The following is a 22,500-nucleotide window of genomic DNA, read 5'->3' on the forward strand; positions in this document are numbered from 1 at the left end:
TAATCTGTATATCATAGGACAAGTCGTTCGTGATAATTACTCCCAAATCTTTTTCGGATCCTACTTTCTTTACTTCTTTGGTTCCAATTGTATATTTTCCTGATATTCTGTTTTTGCTTTTTCCAAACTCCATTATGCTACACTTCTTAGTATTAAAGTCCACTTCCCATTTCTGACTCCAGTTCCATACCCTATTTAGGTCTTCTTGCAGTGCTTCACAGTCCTCATCAGTTTCTATTTTCCTTAGCAGTTTGGCGTCATCGGCAAAGAAGCTCATGTAGCAGTTCACGTCCTCATCCATGTCATTCATATAGATAGCAAACATTATTGGTGCCAGCACAGATCCTTGCGGTACTCCACTGATCACCTCTTTCCAGTCTGAATATTTTTCTCTGAGCACTACTCTCATCTTTCTACCAGTCAGAAAGTCCTCTATCCATTTTAGTAGGTTTCCCTGTATTCCTCCTATGTGTTCCAGTTTTTTTTAGTAGTTTTCTGTGTGGTACTTTGTCAAAGGCTTTTTGCAAGTCTAGGAATGCACAATCAGCCCATCCATTTCTTTCTTGCACTATGTCTATTAGTCTTGAGTAAAAGCATATTAAGTTTGTGGAGCATGATCTTCCTTGTCTGAATCCGAATTGTCTTGGGTTTAATATGTCATTGTCTTCCAGATGTTTTACCCATCTATTCTTGATTATTTTCTCACAAATTTTGGCTATGGTGCTTGTTAGTGATACTGGCCTATAGTTGGTGGGTTCTTCTTTGTTTCCTCCTTTGTGTATTGGTACAATGTTAGCGTTTTTCCAGTCCTCGGGTATCTTTCCTTCTTTGAGTGAGCTGTTTATTAAGATGTGTATTTTGTCTGTTAGTTCTTCTTTGCACTCCTTTAGAATCCAATTTGCAATACCGTCCGGGCCATGTGATTTTCTGACATCCAGCCTTGATAAATGTTCTGATATTTCCTTTAGTGATGCTGTAAACTCATTCATGAGGGGAGATTTCTTGTTTTTGTCTATGTCACAATTTGGTATTTTCTCTCTGGTGAAAACAGATTTAAAGTGATTGTTCATGACTTCGGCCATCTCTAAATCTTCTGTGTATTCTATGTTTCCTTGGCATAGTTTCACCAATTCCTGTTTGTTTTTAAGTTTACCATTCACATACCGATAGAATAGTTTGGGTTGCTCTTTGCATTTGTCTATAATATCCTTCTCATGGTTCCTTTTCTCCTCTCTTCTCACATTAACATACTCATTTCTATAGTTAACATAAATTTGCCATTTGCTTTGTTTTTTTTTTGTGTGTGTGTGTGTGTGTGTGTGTGTGTGTGTGTGTGTGTGTGTGTGTGTGTGTGTGCGTGTGTATGTGTGTGTGCGTGTGTGTATGTGTGCGTGTGTATGTGTGCGTGCGTGTGTATGTGTGCGTGCGTGTGTATGTGTGCGTGCGTGTGTATGTGTGCGTGCGTGTGTATGTGTGCGTGCGTGTGTATGTGTGCGCGCGCGCGCTAACTTAATTTAATGAACTGTATTTAACTGGAACATACAGAAACCTATGTTCATGGGATCCCTCCTCTCTTTGTCCACCAATCATACCTAGTTTTGAATTCACTTATGGTCTTATCTTGGGCAATACCTCCTTCTAGACTATTTCTGGAATGGACACATCTGTAAAGAAACCTGTACTTTCAGATATCCCTTAGTTTAGACCCGTGGTCTCCAATTTATTCGTATGTCGTCATGAATCTCCTCTATCCTAAATTTGTTTGTTTACTTTTTTGTCTTTACTCCCTCTAATGCCCTCTGGGGATTAGATCTTTTCGCTAGTCTTCTACCCTTGTAGATCTCCTTCCACTATCAAATCTTCCCTAGCTCGTTTATATGCGTGCATTCCGTATATCATTTCTCGACTTTTCCTCCTTAATTAATCCCTTCGGTTTGATGTAGTTCTCCATTTACCCCCTTACTTCCATACAAAACATTCAGAGCCATCATAAAGGGACAAAAAAAGGACTGACTGATACTCTCCCTTCTTCCACCCTCCTCCCTCTCTCCCTCGGCGTGCATGCCGTACATACATACTCAGCATTCTCTCTCAAACACACATAATTTATAGAATAAAATGTAATTTAATTATTATTCAAGTATCAGGTACATCAGTTATTTAACACTCGCCATGTATTTTTTTACCCCCCAAAGGATAAATCCCCTGCTTGAAAAACACTGCCGCATATCCTCCGGCCCCTACCCACCGCTCCTTGTGACGCACTCACAGAGCCGGGCACTACGTGCAACAACCTGATTTCTTGTCGACGCTGCCAAATTTACACGGTTATGGACGATCTCTGCCGCCAATATTCTCTCTCAATAAAATTAATTTTTTTATTGTGAGCAACTGTGACGCTTGTTACCGAATACATATTTTTGTGTGTAGTATCTATTCTATAATGTGATTTTTAAATATAGAAATATTACATTAAATAGTAACAAAATTGTACCTGACAGAGAACACACACACACACACATACTACTGTGGCACACTTACCTCTTCTGTTTCGCGTCCATGCTGCGTAACTTCAATATCGGCCCTGGGCACGATGCCCCACGGGCGGATGTGTGCGTGCAGGCTCGTGACTAGCTCATAGGAGTCCCTGCCGTTGCTCCAGGGTCCTCCCAAGGTGGAGGTAGGTGGAGGTGGGGGAGGAGGAGCATTGCGAGTGGACTCGGAAGGCGGCGGCGGCGGCGGTGGCGGTGGCGGGAGCGTGAGTGTCACGGCGCGCTGAGTGGCGTATCGGAGACGAATCGTTCGCCAGGCGGTGCGGGGCTCGAGCCGCGGCACGACGGGCAGGAGCTGCTCGCCAAGCAACCGCGTCACCACCGCTACCTTCCCGTAGCAGTCCTGGCCGAGGACCAGGAAGCAAGGAGGCCGCTCCAATACACTTCGCAGCTCCTCCAACTCTTCCAGACTGAAGCCAATCTCGCGGACCTGGTCTGTTATTGGAGAAAGAGGATAGATGTTAGAGCTGCCACATACCAATCAAGCTGTGCCTAGTCCACTACTAAACAAAGGCCTCCTCCATAAGTAAGACTTCTATTCCTGCCTGTGCCACGCGGACATAACAAGTGTTTATAATGTGTGAGAACACACTTGGCCCCGTTCAACTGCGGCCCGGGACTTCACCTTTGCCCAAAATACCTGGACAGCTAAAACCCTAACGGTAATCCATTAAAATGCTATCCCCACTTTAGTGGTTTTATTCTGACTGACGCCAATACGATTTCCTTCGACTTTCGACCCAATAATGGGTCAAAAATACCTATTTAGATTAACTACCCATTAAACACACTCCCTACCCTAACGACTTTTCTGGTTAATTCCTGACTATTTCATACAGTTTAGAAAGTCCTCTCGTTCTTCATATGGACCAATCACCGCTCAGGATCAGTCAACGGGCAGTGCCATACACTGCCACAAATCACTGCACCTTTCAACAGCGATCTCATCCACCTCGCAAGTGATGCATGAAACCACCTCGAGGATTGTGGGGGGAGGGGGGATTACAGCAATCACAATATTCTACCGTAATATCGGGTGGTAAAATAAGTCTTTCCACAATCGAATCACTCAGGGTCCACAGGTATTTTTCTAAGAGAAATAAACAAGTAAATAAATTATCTGATAATAATAATGAATACATAAAAATAAGAAAAAAAAATGGGACGAACTTTAACTAAATGCATACCGTATACGCTGACAGCAGTTTTGTGTCATTTGTGTATTAATATGTCTGCCTCCAGGCGATTTTATTCAGTCAAGGAACTTAATCTCGGTCGAGGGCTTCACTACCTACGAAGGATGCTTCTGTTGTTATTCACGTTCCCGGTATACACACACATTTACACAAAGTATACGTACACATACACACACAGGGAAGGTTTTAAACACAGCCCCCATTAAAAGTATGAATAATAATAAAAAAAAGTAACATTTGACAATAATAGTCATTTCTTGAAAGCAAATACGAGTAGTGTTTGCTCAATGAATGTGTGTCCAGCCGCTTCTTTCCTCACTCCATCCATGTAATTCTAAGTGAAAAAGCACATCCGCTCTATCTATATTTGCGTGAAATTCAGCAAGTGGGTGCGTTGTCGCTCAGACTTTTTTTTGTTTTTCCTATTCTGACAGTTTGATTTACTTGGGGAATACTGGGGGAACAGTCTCTTATTGACATTTTACGCGTTTGGTCAGTGTTGAGTAAATTACTTTTTTTTTCTCAATGCTGAATGTTTTGATAAGTGTAAATAACGTGCATGGGATGACAAGCATGATAAATACTGAGTATATATACGAAATTAACCAATATGGCGCCCGCAGTTCTATGATGGCCAGCAATGAGGGCCAGGTTTCCTCGTTGATTAAATAAACAAACACAAATAAATAGATAAATAAACATACAAACTCTGGTGATAAGATAAATGAAAGCATCGACTCCGGAAAACACTATGGAAAGACCCACACACGCTATGTATACACATTCCACGGTACCCAATCCATGGGAGTTTTGGTTATTTTGGTAACCAGCGCTTCTATCCTGGGGCATAAGAACATTGTCGCACCGAAGTGGAGGTACCGAGGTGGCAAGGGAGAGATATAAAGACGACAGTAGGAAATAGGGTACGATAATGTAATATCCATACAAACTACAAACATAAACAAATTGCACAATCGGATAACATAAAAATAAAAATAAAAATAAAAAATATTGCCGGAAAGGGAAAACGGATTTCCACGAGTGTAATTCTTATTCTTATATATCACACACAACACGCACAATCATACAACTCTAAAAAAAATGTTGGAAGAAATAAGAGAGGGGTTATATTCAATGAGATTACGTCAAAGACAGAGAGAGAGAGAGAGAGAGAGAGAGAGAGAGAGAGAGAGAGAGAGAGAGAATATTTATATATGGATCACACACATACGAGACAAATAGAAAGAATACAAATGACGTCAACCAGAATGATCTATCCTGGCTGCCAAAACGCACGAGGAAGATTTGTTGACAAACTAGTACTGCCCACCACTGAAAGATAGGCAAAGGTGATGTCAACAGCTATTTTTGGAACCGTGATTGGTCAAGAAAACATCCAGAGGTTAAAAGAAAAACGAGAAGGACGCTAAGAAACAAGGTTTCTTCAAGGATGCGTTATTTTATCATGTGTATTTATTTCTAACAAATTAGATGAAACGAACAAAATACATGACAGAAATGCAAATATTGACACATGGAGACAGGCTGAACCCCTTCGGCATTACTCACGAAGAGATTAATATATACAGATTCGGGCCAACATCACAGGTTATTCCCGTAAAAGTACAAACGTGTCAACGGAATTAGGCTCAGGCGGACATCACCCAAGCGAGCACGGAAGCCCCTCTGCCCGAAGCAACACTCCAGCGATGGTTACTTGGCTGCAAGAAGGTGTGCAACGTTGCCACATCTCAATAATTCTCACTGTCTCTGCTACAAACGGATCAGATGTCACGACGACATATATGTTGCAAGTGACAAAGACTGAGGGAACAGTGTCTTCACTATTAATAATGACTGGATGGTGACTACCACTATCACATACGCATTGAATATTGCATGCATAAAGTTACACGAAAGTCTCCGCGCATTCTCACACGACGGTTAGGCCTGCGTAAGTAGGCCTACCATACAAGGCTTTCTAATCCCCTGATGCACAATGTTGTTGTGCTCGATAAGACTTCATCCGAATCGTCCATTTTTTTTCATATTTTAAATTCTTGTTAACTATAAATCGGCTTAACTACTCACAATACACAAACCCTAATATTGAGACCCATACCCGAGCGTTGGCGAAATCCACCCCAGCCAAAATCCTGGAGATCAGTGAACCTTTGGATGATGACATTCTATACTCAAAGTCCTGTCTACGCCCTCACTGTTAACTATCACCCACCCGCCCTGTGTAAAAAAAACTACTAAAAAGCTATTAACCACTGATGATCATTAACAAACTATTGAAATAGTTATAAATCATGTACACAATAAACATAGCAATAATAATTATCATAGACGCTTAACATGTGTATCACACATTGGTGCTAGCATACATATGGGGGACATGTAAGGAGTGCATTACTCTTTAGTGGCAGTTTTATTACATGCCGCAACATATACTATTAGACAAAACTATTCAACTATGAGGCAACATAGCCCAAGGCAAAATGGTACTATCATTAGCATCCCAAGGTGCAGCGGCACCGTGTTTGAGAACCTTTGAATAGGTTTCCACCTTATGCAGTTCTGTTCATTAGCCACCCGAAGACCAAATCAATACTAAAATTATATCGCTAGGCATCCACTAAAAACCACTAGTTTTCGGTTTGTGGTCCCAACCGGTCCTTGGCCCACTAGGTATGGACCAACGCACTGCCCCACACTTAGTGAGCAGCTGGCATGTTTCAATTCTCTGGAAAAAGTAGCCTACATACATGTTGACTTCTAACCCCTTCCATACCGCCACGTTACTTCGTTCAACGGTGAGCACAACAAAGACGGTAAATCTATTTAGGTGTCACCTACAGGCACCTGAAAGATAAATCAACGAACATTTGTATTCTTAAAAAAATACCTACATTTCCAGTGCCCTGTCTTTTTTAGTTCTGACAAATAAATTGAATGTTGGATAAGGAATTCCGTGTGCTCCTTTTTTATATAAAGTTAGGGTTGTGTTACCTATCTCATGAATAATTAATTTTCATTTCTCTTTATGGTCATTAAGACCCTGTGTTTTATGGTGGATAGGGTTTTGTGTCTGATTTTATTTTCTATGCCTTCCTGACCATTAATTATCTGACTTCATAGGTTTGCACACTGTCTTTGAGGAGTAATTGTTGGGGAAAATGTACTGTTGTTTGGGAGATGTTAGGCCTATGGTATTGTGAGAGGCTTGTGAGACCTTGTGGGTGAGAGATTAATTTATTTAGCTTCTTTTTGACACGATTGTACTCGACATTCGTTTATCGTGTTGCCTACCCTATGGTTCAACCTACTTTTCAGATTCTTTCGTCTTGTCGCGCCTAGATTTGTTTTGGGATTTAATTATCATTTAGCTGCTCCAGGCATTTCTCCGTGTGTGTGTGTGTGTGAGTGTGTGTGTGTGTGTGTGTGTGTGTGTGTGTGTGTGTGTGTGTGTGTGTGTGTGTGTATATATATATATATATATGTGTACATATATATATATAAATATATATATATATATTATATATATACATATTCTGATATGTGTCCCTTGCTTTTTTTTTTTTTTTTTTTTTTTGTGACGACCCGGACAAAACATTTAACGCGCATGCGTATTACCTCAATCCATAGCGCGGTTATCACAATGGGCAGCTTCCACGGGCTTCACCAGTGCCGACAGTTGACATCTCGTCTGAGTAAAAACGACTTCGGTTACAATATTCTGTTTTTTTTTTCAAAACTACAAATATCAAATTATCTTTCCGTCATGTAGAGATTGTAACCCTATACGAATTTTAAACATCTGTTGAAATGTTCTTAGAGAAGTCGGATTTCTGTAAGCAAAGTTATATTCTGGTTATTCAAATGAAGGTTGGATGTAGGATGTACAAAAATACCCCGGTGTAATAAACCCTTTAGACTGCACTATCAATTGCTCTTGATGTAAAACTATGGAATATTAATCATCACAAGGGCAAATAAACTTTTCAATTCCTCGATTCAAAACATGACAACAGCGATCGCGAACAGTGACTGGCTAAGTCTTTGAGAATATGTATCACGGTCATGACAAGAATATATTTTGTCTTTTCAAGTTCTAGGCCACTGTTCAAGCGTTGTATTATCAAAGTATCTAAAATAAAACATACGTTTAACAGTCATGGGGACGAGAAATACTGGAATTTGGGGGCAAAAGCATTGGGGTAGATAAGGAGCGTGCGCCAGTAGACACGTAGATGAACCCGTCACTTTTACCCCGTGGGGAAGGTAAACGTCCCTACTGGGAATCTGAGATAAGTACGGGATTCGAACCCACATTAAGCGAATGCGAGACCAACAGGCTTTCGATTACGCCACCAGCGCACGATAGGGGGTGAAATATATATATATATATATATATATATATATATATTATATATATATATATATATATATATATATATATAGAGAGAGAGAGAGAGAGAGAGAGAGAGAGAGAGGGGGGGGGAGACCACGTATAATCCCTCATCAAGCCAGACTTTTGAAAAAATAAGTAAACAATTAATGGGGCGCAAAAATACATCTATGCAACGTCCTCAACAAATGATCCACGTGCACGAAATTACGAAAGGGGGAACATACAAAAACAAACACCGTCAACGCCTTCCATTTGTGACGTCTAAGGAAGACATTTTTCGAAAGAAACACGCAACGTCACTTCGTACTTTCTTCAAAGGCGATTGAGGGCATTATCATCACATATTCTCCACTGCTCTCCCTTACTGGCAAACAATGTGATCGGTAACCCAAGCTTTTGTGATCTGTATGCGGATCAGGCCGGCTAATATACATATACTACTATACAAACGCACAAGTGACAATGGAAATAAGCTTACATGTTTTTTTGTGTTATCCTCGGCAATCGTAATTGTTATTTCGAACTATGTGTTCTTTTCATTATCTGCACTTCATGTATATTGATTCAATGCTAAATAAACTTATTATTTTATTATTATATATTATTATTATCAGCATATATGAAATCCCAAGCAAGTGGACTCTCTCTGGCAGGGAGGGGGGGGATGAAAGTATACATTCACAAACCGACACCTATTTCTCCATTTTTTTCCCTTTTAATACCATAGCCTTAACACCTAGGATCATATCCGCGTTGCTCCTTCCCCTTCATCTCTCAATTTCCTTCATCCCCGATATTGCAACTGCTTCAATTTCCCTTTTATAATTCAATGGTGACCTTTACTTACTTGATCTAATTTCCAATATATATTTTTTTTTTACATTTACAGTAATTTTTCAATTCTGATTTTATCAATATGTCTTATAATGATATAGAACAACTAGTAAATATTTACATCAGGATCTTACCATCAACAAATACATACATACATATACCAAGGCTTTTTCCCCCTTACAAGGGAGGTAGCCAAAAAGGAAAAGGCATAAAATCATTTCCACCCATTCCACCCCTGAATACACTCCACACCCCTCCACCCTCCCTCCCATCTTAGCACCTCCTGAATGACGGGTCATCCCTGCACCTTGTCCACTGCCCTGGGTCAGAAGCAGTGTCGCAAGACACAGCACATCCAGAGCAAGGCCGCTTCATTAAATTGGTGACTCCCCCTCTCCGTCCTCCCAATGCATAAAAGGAGAAGACGGGGAGAAATCCCTTCGGGCTGCATCAAATTTTGCTCACACATACTACCTCACCCCCCATCCCCCTGCCCATTCCACCTCATGCATTACAACATCATCCATATACAACCATTCTCCATTCACCCCGTCTTCCGTCCTTCCTCAACAGCCATTCCCCTCTTCCCCAAAGCCCCCTTCGCCCCAATCAAATATCAGTGATAATTGTTTTTTTCTCTATCCATCATGGTAACATGAATCAAGGATCAATGATGGGTACCTGTATCTTGGTGGGCCTGCTAGATGGGCGTCAGAGAGAACCATCTCCCTGATGCACATTTTCGAAACCCATCAATTTCCTCACTTCTATCTAGAGCAGCGTATCTCTATCTTTTTACCCTTGTGTAACCTTTACAATAAATTGCATGTCTCAAGGAACTCCTGTGCAAAAAATAAACACACATACCATATCTTTCTCATTTTATTTTCATTGTAATAATAGGTTAGATAGGATGATGTCTATATAACATTATTACAATAACCAAAAATAGGTCGTGCGTGCTTAATTATATTACGTATATGTAATCAAATAAAAAATCAAAAGTGCATTAGTTTATCTCACTTGTTCTCATGGAACCCTTAGGGACTTTTTGCTGAACCTTAGGGTTCTGGGGAACCCTGGTTGAGAAACACTGATCCAGAGACTAGCCCCTAGTATCTGACCAAGTCCTGAGGAGCTAACACCCAGCTTCCAACCAAATCCAAGATATCTATCAGCTCAAACTGTATTTCTTTCACTTTTTCACATATGGAGAAGTGACAAATGCTCTTCTTCCTTCTTCTTTCAGCCAAAGACAACAACAGTCCACACTAATACAACATAGAATATGGAAGAGATTTATCAGAGAACCTCATGACACTTGCCCAACTGTGGATTCCTGATCAGTAATTGCACTTCTCCAGCTTTGTGTGTGTGCAATAAGTAGAGACTCCCAATACTTTTTATTGTGATCATGGTGATTCTAATTATCCGATTTTCCAGTTATAAATTTTCATGTCTGATCCACAACTTTACAATAGTGTCAAGACAACAAAACAAGAGAACTAGGTTCCTGTCTTTGAGGGAGGGCAGCAACAAAACTCCAAGAAGCATGATATTAGGAATCAAAAACACCAGTGATAATTTCTTATCCTGGGTAACAGTAAATTACAATTTTACCACTGTTAACATAACACGGAATGAAATGAATACAATTATGATTGTGAAGGATGAAAATATCAAGGAATATCTTTTTAACACAGTAATTTGTGAGTGGACACAGCTATTAATAATCATGTCCATGTTTACGTATATGAAACTGGTGCTAGAATCAATTAATTCAATTGACGTGTTCTTTGTGAAAAAAGAAATGAAGTACTGTAACCATTTTTGCTGTATGGTGACTAGTGTGACATGCACACAATTTGTGGTATATGGCTGTTTTTCAATGGAAAAGGACCAACCATTATCTGGCAGCTGGTGATAGATTATATACAACAGTGAGGACAAGGGATGTTCTATGAAAACAGAGACATGATCCTCGCATTTGATGGTGACCATCTTGTGGCTGCCATGTACTGACATGGAGCAGTACAACCATGGCAGCAATTTGCATGGAAGATTAGACTTCAGGATCCATCCTGATCATCCAACATGAGAAAACTAAAGGAAGGAAGGAAGAAAAAAGATAAATAAATAAATAAATAAATATATATATATATATATAAGTGCTTTAAAAATTACCCTCTCCAACACAAACATTACTGGGAACCCTCCCTCTGCAAGGTCATCCAAAGGGCAGTATAAATAATATAACAAAAACAAAACAACAATAGAGAAAGCAACCTATCTCTCAAATGTTAGTTGCCCAACACATAAGATAAAGAAAGACTATCCACACGCACACTACTGTTTCAATTACCAGAACTTTAGATTTGCAAAATGTGTCATGATACAGAAGGTATATGTGGACATTGCTTGACCCTTGTACGTGGTTCCCTATGCTCAAACTTGGCATCCTGTCTTGATTGCTAAATGTAACACTAAAAAAGTTCTCTGCTTTGGAGACTGAACTTACTCATTTCTGAAGTCTGAAAACAAGTATGATCCAGGATGGCTACAACTGGAGTCAGATATGCAGAAACACTACAATTCATAAAATTTTGGAAATCCTACCCAATATCTCAACAATGCTAATATAAGTCCTTTTCTGGTCTTTTTGTCTGAAAAAAAAAAAAAAAAAAAAAAAAAAATTAAATTGGGTGCATGTTGCACTAGTCACCATACAGAAAAACAATTATCTAATTTCTTTTCACATATGGTGTGTTGGTGGAGTAATTGGAAGTGTGTTTGTTTTGTTTTGCAGTAACCATTATCTGCTCCAACAGTCCAAGTGCATAGGACTCCCCAATTTTTTCTTTTCTCACAATTGTCATTGAAATCAATCTGTTCTTGCACCTGTTTCATATCCCTAACTTGCTTATTTCAACAACCATGTCAGCAAACTCCACACCCCTCCACCCTCCCTCTTATCTTAGCACCTCCTGAATGACGGGTCATCCCTGCACCTTGTCCACTGCCCTGGGTCAGAAGCAGTGTCGCAAGACACAGCACATCCACAGCAAGGCCGCTTCATTAAATCGGCGACCCCCCCTCTCCGTCCCCCCATTGCATAAAATGAGAGGACGGGGAGAAATCCCTTCGGGCTGCGTCAAATTTTGCTCACACATACTACCTCACCCCCCATCCACCTCATGCTATCACAACATCATCCATATTCAACCACTCTCCATTCACCCCTGTCTTCTGTCCTCTCCCGTCCTTCCTCAACAGACATTCCCCTCTTCCCCAAAGCCCCCTTCACCCCATCCATCCACCTCATCCTAGGACGCCCCCTCATGTTCACTCCCTCCACATCTGCCTTCCACACCTCTTTTACTAGTCTTTCTTCACTCATTCTTTCCATGTGTCCAAACCATCCTAATATTCTTTCATCAACCCTATCTCCCAGGTCCCTTTCCACCCCCTGTTCTCCTTCTCACCTCCTCATTTCTCACTCTATCTAGCCTAGTAACCCCCATCATACTTCTCAGACACCTCATCTCAAACACATTCAAACTCCTTCTCTCTTTTTCTCTTATGTTCCATGTTTCTGCCCCATACAGTGCTGTTGGCACAATCACTCCTTCATACAGTCTCCTCTTAGCATCCATTCCCGTCATTCAGGAGGTGCTAAGATAAGAGGGAGGGTGGAGGGGTGTGGAGTGTATTCAGGGATGGAATGGGTGGGAATGATTTTATGCCTTTTTCTTTTTGGCTACCCCCCTTGTAAGGGGGAAAAAGCCTTGGTATATGTATGTATGTATGTCAGCAAACAAACATGTTTAAAAGACACCATTCCTTGATCTTTTCATCAATTACAATTGCTTGATTACATTCATTTCACCATTTCATGTTACACTATCAGTAGTAAAATTCTACTTTATTGTCACACAAGATTTCATAAATTCCTAATGGTGTCTTGGGTTCCTGACATCGTGCTTTTTCACATTTTGTTACTGCCCTTCTTCAAAGGCACAGATGACTGGGAACACCATGATCAGTTGATAAATCCACATCTGAAGTATTAAGAATTTCTACCCATTTGTCACACATAAAAGCTAGAGAACTGCAACAACTTTAACATTGGCACACAAGGTGGCCATACAGAAAGGTTTTTGTGAACATTTTTAAGCTCAGAGTTTTCAAGTGTAAAAATCATTCGGGAATTAGACAAGTTTGCATGTGTTTACAGTTAGTCCTATTTAAATATTTCCTGACTCTTCAATTGCCTCGCCTGTGAAGAAAACATGTTTTGGAAGTACTGTACTGCATTTCTGATACATTAACTCCACACCACTATCCTATTTCACAGCTTATATTCATCATTTACAAATTTCACAACTTGACCAGAGCTTCCTCAGTCAAACCTTCAAATCAAGCCAATAATTCCTTACCAATAGAAATAATTTTAGTCTTTTTTTGACTTGTTAAAATTCTGAAGTGTAATGTCAGCTGGGAACATGATATAGTTTTGGGTCACAATTAACATTCCCTCACTTATGATTTTACTGGAGACTGATTCAATCATTCATTGTTTACTTCATCTATGTCTAACTGAAGTCCTTAAAGTAATTTTCTTACGTTCTTACGTATTCTTACGTTGATACTGGACGCAGGTCGCTAGACCTATATGTCCAGATTGGTGACCTTCGATTGGCCAGATGCAGAAATTACATCTTGGTCATCCTCCGGTAGGTCTTCGCCGGGTGTGCCAGTAAATGTAATAGTTTTTTCATAGTCATATTTTATTGCCTGTCTCTCCCAGTGCTTATCAAGTTTCGTTTCAAATTCTCTTATAGATTTTGCCTTTATGACACTATTGGGGAGGCTGTTCCAAGCATCCACTACCCTCACTTGGAAAGCACCTTGTCGCAGTCTAGTCCGGCTCCTTGGTTTGAAGATCTTTAAGATGTTGCCCCGAGTTGGTCCTTTTCTCAATTGGAAATTTATGTTAACAGCAGGGTCATAGTACTGATTTAAAATTTTGTAGACCTCCACCATATCTCCACGTAATCTTCGATATACTAAAGTTGGAAGGTCCAGCTTCCTTAGTCTTTCCTCATAATTAAGGTTTTGTAGGTGTGGCACCATCTTGGAGGCTCTACGTTGAACATTTTCTATTGTCCTAATATCTTTTTTCTTATAAGGTGACCAGACGGACTGAGCATATTCCAAGTGAGGTCGAACAATTGCCTTAAAAAGAGTGCGAAATGTTGGTATATCAAGGTATACAAAAGATCGCCTAATCATTCCCATGATCTGGTTGGCTTTGTTCACTTTTTCCTGTATGTGGTCACCAAAGGATAAACTCTCATCAGTAAGCAAGCCTAGGTCTTTCTCCTTGACACTTCTCTGAACCACTGTTTCATTTTCCTCACCACGTAGCATATAATATACTGTGTCTTTTGTTTGCCTACGCCCTCCACTTATTTTCATGTGTTTGCACTTCTGGGGGTGGAATGGCATTAACCATGTTCTTGACCATTCTTGCATAAACTACAGTCAATACCTTACACAGGACAATAAAGGGGAATAATAAGTATTCTAATAGTTTTACAGTGGAGCAACTCTGTATTAGTTTTCTAATGTACATACAGCCATGGCCAACAGAAGAAATTCACTAACAAACCCTTACATACTAAAGGGCACTTTAATTTTTTTCTTCCTGGTGCACCTACAGGGAATTTCTTTTTTTTTTCTTTGTTATTTTCCTTTTGAGAGAGAGATTTTATCTATAAAATTTATTCTCAATGCAAAATTGCCCAAAACAAACAATAACAACTCTATTGTTTATGGGAAAACATGAACCATTTAATACAAAGGGGGAGTGGACTGCCCAAAGGATGCAGGAATAGGGAACAAGTAGGCCACACCTGCCAGAACATCAAAAAAGAACTCGTCAAGAATATAGGTGCCTCACTGACACTGCAGCCTTAAACATGCACTTCCACAAATCTGTATTCTGTATCTTTGTTGTCATCTATTTCTTAGTTTCTTACAGATCTTCTGGAAGAAGCCTCTCTAAAGCTGTATAATCTAGCTCCGGGCTGCCAGAGGAGACAGTGGCAAGGCCAGTTGGAACTTTTTCTATTATAGTGAATGCTGCTTTTGTAACTGAAAATCAAATTCTGCCTGATCCATGTTTTATTCCATTTTTTCAAACTCTTGTATGAATTTATATTATACATGTATATTACATTCCATCTGTTCACCACCCTTGAATGATTAATCCAAAACCAAACCCTTTCCTTGAATATCCTTTGTATCTCACAGTGCAAACATAACTGAAGACACATCCCTGTTTTATATTCCTGTTAGTGATATGATATGATATGGTTTAACATCACAAACTCCTCCCATCAGAAGGCTAGGACAGTGCCCCTTACAAAGGACTTTGTAGCATGGAATTTAATGGACCATGCCCTTAGTTCAACTTCACCGGTGGCAGGATTCGAAACGCCATCCCCTTGACTTTTGCCGCAAGAAATGACGCCCTAACCCACTCGGCCAGCGAGCTTCCTGTTAGTATCTTATGTAAAATTTCTGCAGAGGCCCACCTTCCCATCCCCATAGAAAGAATGCCAGACATCAATATTTTATAGCAGAATTCATACAAACATGTTATTTATTTCTACCACAAATAATTTTCTTTTCAGGTTGGTATCCTCCACCTTCTTGGGGTTGGCAGGAAAAAATGAGTAAATTTTGGTAGAAATATTACCAGAGTCACATGAACAAAATTTAAATCTTATTTCTAACATTCTCAAGGGAGATGTAAATTACCCAAGTCAACCTAACTCAGCCTAGAGAAATATTGAAAAATTCATAAATACATAATTTATCCTTTTTGTTTTTGTTTTTCAAAGATCTCTTTTTCTATGAAATTTCCTCTCAATACAATACTGCTGCAGATGAATATGAACAGCGTTATTTTCTAAAATAATATATGACACTTGCCTTCCTCCTCTCTCCACCATCATTGTTTACATCAATCACCACACTGGGTCACAAAGGAGAGCATTTGCACATTATATTGCCAAAGAAGTTATATATACACCACAAAAATCATGATATGTGAGAGATTTTCATTTAAGAAAAACTGTTGTAATTGACAAGATGAATCACTGATGCTGTTTCTTAGACTGTCTGCCTGAGCAGTCCCATCTCCCTAAGGAACACCTCAGCTGGAATGGGGTTTTCCCACAAATCCTTTATAGAGTGTATACTGTGTTGTTGGCATGCATGATTGTGTACAATGCAATCTTCCATAATGTGTTGTATAGTATGGGGTAAAGTGTTGCATCCTGGACAGTTATCTGCAATGCAGTCATCCAGCCTCTTCTGGTAGCTCAGAAGGACTGGATGGTGGCCACACCGCAGTCTGGCTGGGTGGAGTCGGTCCTTTTGGAGTAGAGAGGATACAAAGGGATGGATATCAGGGGGTCTAACATGCAGCAATGTATTGTCCTTCAGTTTGTTGATGGAGCAATGAGTGATATGATTATGGATATACTTCTGGAGGTCCCATCTCCTATTCTCTAATTTCCTAACATACCTAGACTGTGCTGTGTTTGTGGAAGATGCGGCAAGTGTCTGCATGCCTCTCATGTCAAAGTGATCCTTGACTTTGAGGACTCATTTCATTGTGTAAATGTAGGTGTTGTGTTTGTGCAACCTGTAATTGTCTTCAGGGCTTTGTCTTGTATGGTCTGTAGGGTGTTGTGGTGTGTCTTAGTGAGATTAGCGGCTCATGCAGGGTTTGCAGGGCTTGCAAGATGCTGTAATGACTGTTTTTTATCTTATATTATTTGTTTATTTGTTTTGTTATCATTTGTCTGTTTGTTTATTACTATTTGCTTGATTCACATTTACTATTAGTTATATGTCAATTTATTATTATTTACTATTTACCTGTTTGTTTATTATTCAACTATTCCTATGCATTTATTTATTTGTTATATTCATTATTATTTATATTATATTTTCATTTATTTATGTATTTGTCATTGTTAATTTTGTTTTTTTCGCATCCAACCTAATTATGGACCAAAAGGTCTCCTGTCGGCATGCTCCGCCTATGTAATCCTATGTTTTGTATACTGTAGTAATAGTTTGTGTTTTCTTCAAATGCTGTTGATTTAAGAGTGTTAAGTCTAATTGTGCATTTAGGCTTTATGTTTGTGATGTGTTGTTTGAATGACATGGATGTATCATACATTATGTTACACCAAGTCTTGGGTATATGTGTGTGTGGTATGAGTGTGTTATTGATATAGAGGCATGGTACATATTTGTGTTCCACTGTCCAATTGGTGAGAAGTGTGGCTGTAGATTTGGTTGGGACTATTTTGAGTCTATTTGTAGTGAACCAGGGGCTGGGTGTGTCAAGGTATGGTTGTAATATTACTGCAGCTTTGGCTACATTACCGTGTGTGCATGTAATTATGTCATCTGAGTAAGACGAGATTTGTATTTCTGTGGTGTCAGTGATCTAGAATAGAAAAAATGACGAGGGAGATTGGTCAACGGTAATCAATAATGCCAGAGAGAAGAGGAAAAATTCTTAAATAGTATTTCAGAAATAGGATATATGTTATAGCAACAATTTGTTGCCCAACATCTCCAATGCTAAACACAAGAAAATAATTTTCTAACGCCACCAATAATGGTAATATATTATTTCTACCAAAATTCACTAATTTTAGAACAAACCTAGGGTGTGGGTAATAAATGGAAAGTAACTAATCTGTGGTAGAAACTAATATCAGTCACATGAATGTCAGTTTTTATTGGGAGTGTGTGCGTAGATGTCTGCCAAAATTATACCATGTCTTTTTTTATCAAGTATAAATATATAAATTTGAAGACTAGTGTTAACCAATATCATGATCTGATAAAATTTTTTTTATACATTTTGGTGATTAAAGGTTATTTAAAGTTGGGAAATGACAATGATATTCTCGCCTTAATTTTTCATTTACTCTTTCCTTTTTATTCTGGCTGTGTGTGGTACCCCTTGCTTGCAATGCTAAGGTTTTTGCCTATCTCACTCCTTCATTATCAATCACAAGTTTCCTATTATAATGGCTGCCACCTGGCTATTTTATTAATCTGCGTTGTAACTCTTCATTAGAAAACGAGTTTATAAAAATAAAGGGAAGAACTGTTCCAAGTTAACCACAAAAGATTCCTGACACAAAACTGGGCAGTATTTACGTAGTTTTCACCCAAAGCGCCATATTTAGCTATCGTGCGTAATACTTATTACTTCAAATTCATTAAAAATTACTATCAAACTAACATGAAAATATATACAGAGTGCGTTCAACTACCAACATTGCTAGTCACGAATCAAGATGAAGTATATGTTGTCAATCAGAGCCATCGCCCCATTCCTTGTTTCACCTACGATCTTTATACTCACCTGGGTCGAGATTTCCAGATTTAGACACATCTTCGATTGACTGTAATGTCTCTCTTTGTAATCTTCTTAAATGTTTCACATTTTTATTAAACTTTTGGAATTCATGTGTCAATCCTTCTGTCATCTTTCACTGTTTGTTTACAAGAGTATACTGACTTTAGTTACGAGATCGTAACATTGTGTCCTGTGGCAGCAGCTGACAGTCCCGACACGAGATTTTCCCCTAACTCTGGGGTAACAAAAATCCCTACTCAAAACTTACGGTATAAGTTTGTAACATCGTAAATGTTTTTCTTGATTTTTCTAATAGTAATTTATTATAGAATAATGTTCAGCTAAGGCTGAAACCTAGAGTTTACATGAAAACTTATATTGTAGACGTTCGAATACAAAGGAATCAAAAGTTGCAACAAAGTATTTTATCATATTTCTTTACAAATGCCTTTATAGGCATACCATTTCCTGAATAGGGAATATTATGTAGAGACTAGGAACATCCATAAAAGAAAATAATATTCTAGATCTAATACGAAATTAAAATTCATCTCAACAGCAATAGTGTTGACATTCTTGTGTACACGGTTTGTAAATTAGGCAAATTAATATACTGATATAATTTAACAATTAGTAATCAAATTTTAATGTAATGAATGATAACTTAAGCAAAACACAAGATAAAATAATTATGAAATATGTGCTCACTAGATTTCGTTACAGGTGCATTTCCCTAACTGGAAGGATATAAAATCCCTCGCTCGTTAAACACTGTAATGTCACGATCAAAATACCGGTCAGTAGATTCAGCAATGTTCAATATTGTTTATATGAATGGTCCCCAGTGCAGATATCAGTGCAGATATTAATCTTTTTCAACCACATAACTTTTCACTTTAATTCCATGTGTATAACACTTACCCACGAGTACATACTACCATTGCACTATCATAGCGGGAATGGGTTGAGCATAAGATTTGTGTATATGTATGTAACTCGAGTATACAAATATAAGAAACTGTGCTCAACTTATATCTCTCTTGATGGCGCAGTGTTTAGAGTCACTGTTCACTTGGTATGTCTGAGCTGAGTTCGAGTCCTTGGCTTCACTACGTATCAGTTTCCGCATATGTCTCCGTCGAGCGCATTCTCAGTCTCGATCGTGATGACATGGAATTAAAGTGAAAAATTATGTGGTTGAAAAAGATTAATATCTGCACTGATATCTGCACTGGGGACCATTCAGTGTGTGTGAATAACAGTGGCGGTGCCAGGGGCGGTATTGGGGGGACTTTAGCCCCCCCAAAAAAGTGGCCAGCCCCCCCATTAGCCCCCCAACTGAAATGAGCAAATTGAAAATTTAAAACACTCATTGAAATCATTTTATTAAGTGGAATTTTTAATTGCCAGGGCTAAAGATTTGTCAGCCATCAGTGCTAGCCCAACCATTAACCCCCTCCCCTTCTGAAATGAGGATAATATATGTGTATTATCATATTACTATTAGCCCCCCCAAAAAATTTGCTCAGCCCCCCCTTAGCCTCCCCAACTAAAAATTCCTGGCGCCGCCGCTGGTGAATAATAACAATAATAGTAATAATAATAATAATGAAGAATAGAAATGTGAAATATATATATATATATATATATATATATATATATATATATATATGTATATATATATATATATATATATATATATGTATATATATATATATATATATATATATATAAATGTTTAAATTGTTGACTATTTGGCCCTCCATGTATGGGTTATTGGCTACATAAGTTCTATGCATTCAAGACTTCAGGGAATTTAGAGCCATACCTACGGACCAGAGTCAATGTGCATTATTTTATGGAGACTAATATCCACTCAAACAATGAAATAAAGAAATAAAGTCGGACTTTACAATATCAGTTGTTTATTCGTGTGAATCTTATAGGTCAACCGAGAAGGTTTTGGATTTCTTTATTTTTTGTTATTTCGTGTATAAAAATATAACTTAGAAGAAGTTAGAATACTAAAATGCATATTTCTAGCATTTCATAATTTGGGTTTTATCCAAATAACATGATCTTAAAAGTGCCTGATAGCAGACGAACTTTTCAATGTCGCAGTTACATTTTTCACCGCTAGGGCATACTGATGACGTAAATGTTGCTGTTTACATTATTCACCATGGCCGGCACGCAATACATAAATGACTTCACATCAAGCGAAGAAGATTAATCGGATTTGGATGCCCTTTCGTGTTCTAATATGGGTACGGTACAAGGATACATGTACGAACCAATTCGGATGTCCAAACAAAACTCAACTGACGAAGAACATGTCGAGAGCAAAAAATCCTCATGAACGCCCAGAACGTGCGGAAAATAAGGACTGGTGAGATTCATATGCATAAATACACACCACCAACCACGCACCACACCAAACCAGACACATGATTTCGTTGGTTTGTCATCAGACGTGTGGACGAAGGTCTGAAGGCATGACATAGTAGGCCTAATACCTAGCAGACGTTGATGGGCCTGGCCCTATCTGCCATGCCCCAACATGCCCAGCAGGGCTGGTTTTGATTTTATTTTGTTGGAAAAACATCCACACGACCACCAAGATGACCACGTCCACAGTAAATGGATAGTTAATCTGTTCATGCAAGGTAGTTATCTTGGTTAGGCCTATGACATGAATGTCACAGGGCTATGAACAGGCAGAAGATTTTTTTTTTTTATTAATTTTTTTAACCTTTGCTCAGTTTCTTACTTTATTCCAGATAGCCTGTAGCTTGCAGAGGAAGTAGCTAACACCCCAACTCCCCATTTCCCATTGCATAGCCTTGCTAAAAATTATGAATTTGACTATTTCAGGTGCAGCTGTGGAGATTGTGTTCCACAACGAAATAGCAGAGAAAGCTTGTGTTGCTTTGATTACAGAGCAGTCCAAGAAAAGATGGAAAGCCTTGAGCCAAACAGATACCAGTGCATCACCCAGCACCCAGGATTTTCAGTGGTCTGCCTGTATCCATATGCTCTTGAATTGACAATGTATAGATTTATCAGTGACGAGGAGCCGATTGGGAATAACCAACTTCCGCACAAGTGAGTAGGCCTATACATATGCATGTAGTATTGCAGTATTTCATTTACATTCATACTGTTAAGAGGGCAGGATAGATAAGATGGGGGAGAGGGAGGGAGGGGGGAATTCGGGGTTTTGTGGAAGGAAAGAGTGAAATGGAAGGAAGTAAGAATTATGATAGATGTGGGGCAGACCCACTTGCTCGGTTAGTTTGTAGTCTTTTGTACTTTTGTCCATTGTTGAGTCACTTACATATAAGTCCAGGTCTTTTAATTTGGATAACATTGCTGAAATTATGGTAGTAGTCATGTTCTGAAGCAATTACTTCTAATCTAATATATATATATATATATATATATATATATATATATATATATATATATATATATATATATATATATATACAAATTTATATTATTCATTCTTAAAATATGCATGGAAAATAATAGAATATATACAATAGAATATGTAAAAATGCACATTTTTATGAATTTACAACAAAATAAATAATCATAAATTGGTATTTTTATTTCTTTCAGGCTGTACAGGTATCTTGCCTATCCTAATGTAGTGGAGTGGTGTTGGCAACGACTGAAAAAAAAAAATCGCCTGCCCCTTCCAGTGTGTGCCAGAGACCGAACTAGGAAAAAAAATCTGCCTGTACTAGATTGACATAACACAGGATTTAAATACCCTTCAGCAATGACTTTAGTTTAGATTCTTAGAATTATATTCGGAGTATCATTTGTCCTTGGCATATGAAAAGAATTCACTGTGTTGAATGATTTAACCTGGACCTTTGTTTCTTGATGATTTCAGACTTCTCTTGCTTTTCATACTTGGAACAGACTGGTTCAGGAACTTTCATAGCGGACTGAAGTTTGTCATCTCTTGCAAGTTTGTATGATGGATATTCAGAACGCAACCTCAGTAATTCACCAGGTAAAATCATTACA

General features: G+C 38.7%; 1 protein-coding gene across 1 annotated transcript in view; it reads right to left on the reverse strand.

Moving 5' to 3' along the window:
* The window catches only part of LOC143026413 (dual serine/threonine and tyrosine protein kinase-like), an 88,017-nt gene extending 69,361 nt beyond the window's left edge, over positions 1–18,656 (reverse strand). Inside the window, exons 1-2 of the mRNA XM_076186736.1 lie at positions 18,466–18,656; positions 2,542–2,987 (exon numbers count right to left, since the gene is read on the reverse strand). Of these exons, the coding sequence (XP_076042851.1) occupies positions 2,542–2,987; positions 18,466–18,589 (570 nt within the window). The 5' untranslated portion in view covers positions 18,590–18,656. The remainder of the gene's footprint in view (positions 1–2,541; positions 2,988–18,465) is intronic.
* Positions 18,657–22,500: the final 3,844 nt, after the last annotated feature.

The sequence above is a fragment of the Oratosquilla oratoria genome, chromosome 1, assembly GCF_046742065.1.
Source record: "Oratosquilla oratoria isolate Oo_2021 chromosome 1, ASM4674206v1, whole genome shotgun sequence".
Taxonomy (NCBI): domain Eukaryota; kingdom Metazoa; phylum Arthropoda; class Malacostraca; order Stomatopoda; family Squillidae; genus Oratosquilla; species Oratosquilla oratoria.